The sequence below is a fragment of the Aotus nancymaae genome, unplaced genomic scaffold, assembly GCF_030222135.1.
Source record: "Aotus nancymaae isolate 86718 unplaced genomic scaffold, 86718_ANA_hifiasm-v0.15.2.pri h1tg000011l, whole genome shotgun sequence".
In the NCBI taxonomy this organism is placed as follows: Eukaryota; Metazoa; Chordata; class Mammalia; order Primates; family Aotidae; genus Aotus; species Aotus nancymaae.
Window position 1 is genome coordinate 31517391 of NW_026988422.1, and position 3415 is coordinate 31520805.

The window sequence follows — 3415 nt, forward strand, 5'->3', positions numbered from 1 at the left end:
CCTAGAGAGATCTTGAGAAGAGACCACAGGCAGAGGCCATATGTAATGAAAGCCCTGAGAATAGTTGGATAAGAGATGAGCTCAGCCTTCCACATTCACACCACGGCTCCAGTTATGGAAGTGAGCTCCAAGGGTTCTAGTCAGCCAAGTCCCCAGAGGACCGTGGCTGTGGTCAACATCACAAGGAGCAGAAGTATCATGAGATAGTAAAATGGCACTTGCTTAAGTGAGTTGTAGAATCGCTTGTTATTCAGTGAGCCACAAAAGCGCTGGAGTCCCGTGAAAAATAGTCTTTTCGAGAACTTGTGTGAAATCAGCAATAAAAATATGTGCTTCCTCTGTCTGATTTCTGCTAGTCTCTAATAGCTTGATCTGAAACATCTGCCTGTTTTACCCAACTTCTTTTCAAAAACCTTCCTTGTGCTTCTGTACCTGCCCAGAAGACCTGGTGGAAATGATCAGAGGTAACAAGAACTCTGTGCTGCAACAGCACAGGAACAGGTGGCTGATTGCTCAGGTTGGGGTCCTGCAATCAACGGAAATCTGTGTTTCTTATTTAACATAATTTCTATATTTCACTCACTCTTCTCATTCCACATGGCTAAACTAACAAAATTTACAAGAACATGCCTATCTGTGTCTCTACAAATAATCAGAATTTAACTACATGATTTTTAACTTCAGATTAACTTTAGAATCCAAAGAGACTGAAAATTTTGATCCATATTTACTTGATTACATACAGCTTTCATAAATATGTAGATATTTTTGTAAGTACCTTACACTACAGATTTACATTTTTCTTATGTTTATAAGAGATTTTACAAATTACATATCAGTATATCCCGGAATTGATCACTTGTGTGGGAAGATCTCTATATCATCGCAGCCTACGGCAGGCAGAGTTCTCAAGGAAGTTGGAATCATGGGCTGGTTTCAAGCAGCGTCATTCCACACTGAAGTGTTGCATGAATGTAACCAATTTCTATGTGTGCTTGGACATGAAGGAGACTGAGGCATTGTGTTGCAGCCACGCACAAATGAGCCAGAGGTTCATCTTTTTTATCCAGCGTTTTGATTGTACCAATTCAGAGTTAGTTCAAGCTGCAAGATCATTGCTGGAAATATTAGAAATTCTTCCATTGATTTTTTTGACAATAATAATAGAGAGCTGGTTTGGGAATTTGACCAGCAGCTGGAAGAGTGATCAGTCTTCTTTTGTGTAGTTCTTCTCCACCAACACTAGTGTACAATGAACTGTAGCTTCTCTGCACTTAGTCCTGAGCTATATGCTCTCGATTCCATATACATTCAAATAATATTACAAATTTAGCCTCTCCCAATCTGATAGTCAAATAGATTCATTACTACCTTGTGAATAAATTTTGAAAAAAATATTTCTATGTATATATCTCTAAATGGATCCAGTCTAAGGGATGTGTATACACTCCAATATTATTTTTTTAAATATATAGTTTTTTTAATATGTGATAATAACAATAATATTTAAAAAACATAAATCCACAAAAGAGAGCGAAAGTGCAATAGCAGCATAATTTAGGAAACTGGACAGGAGTTGGATAAGAAATGATTAATGTAGATGTTTAGAGAAAGTTGAAACTCTAGCTTTTAGATGAGGAGGCTCAGAAGCAAGTTACTTCATCTTAACCCCCAAGGAAGCTTGGAATTAGAGGCCTCTAAAGTACCAATGGAACCTTAAACTGATGGGTTATTTGGAAATCGGCAGAAAGAGCAGAGCACCAGACACTCAACCTGCTTCGTATACCTGGAAATTACAAATGAAGAGACTTCGATAATAGAGTTTAGTCATCCAATATCACAACCACAGTACAGGCTGGGGGATAGACCATATTAATAGTGAAGGTCCTTCATCAGTGCTCCTTTATGATATTATGAGTGATATTTAAAAAGAAATATTTTATTTCTTCCCACATGTGAGAAGAAATAAAAATGCAAATGTTCATGTGGGGGTAAAGTTGAACTGAAGCAAAACCAAAATCTCCAATGGATTAAAGGAGGCGGCATCACCCGCTCTGGTATTAAACGTGCATATTTCCATGCCAGGTGTGTGAGGAAGGGGCATGCTACATGCTCCATTTGTGCTTGTGGAAAAAATATGATAGAAGAACTCATTTTTAGGACATAGGAACAATGAGGGGGTAAACGTTATCTTTATTTACCCAATTGTTTTCGATAGGTTTGAGTGACTATTGGGTTCTTTCGGAATCGTGCCAAAGGAGCAGACGATGGGTCTGAGTCAATGATGTAGTTAATGTGTTGTTGGGAGTTGAGGTTAGTATTGTTTAGTAACAGCCAAGTTACCAGGTAATGTGTTATGCTTCATTAGCACTCTGATATCTATCATAAAAAATAGGTTTACTTAATTAGCTTTTGTGGTAATTAGCTGTGATTACTAACATGCTTATTTTTCTGTTTCTATAATCCTCTTGAAAAAAAACTGTAATTCAAGGAATTTGTGTTTTCCATCCTACTCACGGTTCTTTGTCAATACTGAGTAGCAGTGCAACACCAGCCACAGGTTTGCGTATGGGCTGCAGGTGTCTGAATAGCACTGTGTAATGGCACAGAGGTATGTGGCTGAGTCTTCAGGCTGGGTTCCTTTGATGTACAAATAGCTGTAACCCTCCTTTGTATTAAGGGTGACATTTATTCGTCCTTTCTTCTTTTCATCCCCATTTAAAGTCATTACAAACAAGTTCTCGGGGCTTTTTGCAGTTTCCCATCTGTACCAGTGTAAGGCATAAAAACTGCTGGAAGGGAAGCTGCAAGTGAAATTGGTGCTGTCTCCCTCCTGAACATGCAGTGACTGAGGACTTTGTTCCACGTTCAGTATGCTGCTCACACCTGTTTGTTAGAAAGAGTCAGACATAGAAATTGGTCTCTCTACATAGTTTGCATTTTCTTCACACATCCCCAAATAAAACCTACGGTGTCTGACTGCATCCTCCTCTTTCCTCATCATCACCCAAGACTACTCAGAATGTCTCCTGGACTTACAGTCAAGATGAAGCCAGAGGATTAGTAATGGGGCTGCCAAAAGATTCTTCTCCATGTTCCCTGCTCATGTGCTCTCAGCAGAAAAATGTTTTGCAGCCAAAATCTGTGGAAATATTCTGCTTCAGAAAACAGGATTCTGCATCTGGTTGCCCAGCCAATCAGAGACCACCTCCTATAAATGTCCTAGAAACACTCTGCCCTATATTCCGTTTCCTGTGGTTTGCAAAGAGGGGTTGAAGTAACTGTTTCTTCAGGCCAACTTCATAAACATTGAGGAAATCCCCGAGTCTGCACACAAAGAGAATTGACAGCCTTTCAGAAGTGACTGCCTAACTGTTGACTGCTGTTATTCAAATTTAGAAGGAGTTACAGGTGG

The 3415-nt window shown here is 39.3% G+C and overlaps 1 gene segment (V, D, J or C); it reads right to left on the reverse strand.

Annotated features, from left to right (window-relative positions):
* Nucleotides 1–2002: 2002 nt before the first annotated feature.
* LOC135274233 (T cell receptor alpha variable 24-like) lies at nt 2003–3166 on the reverse strand. The segment is given in 2 exon segments: nt 2003–2886; nt 3040–3166. Coding segments are annotated over 2 exon segments (432 nt in total).
* Between the last annotated feature and the right edge of the window lie 249 nt (nt 3167–3415).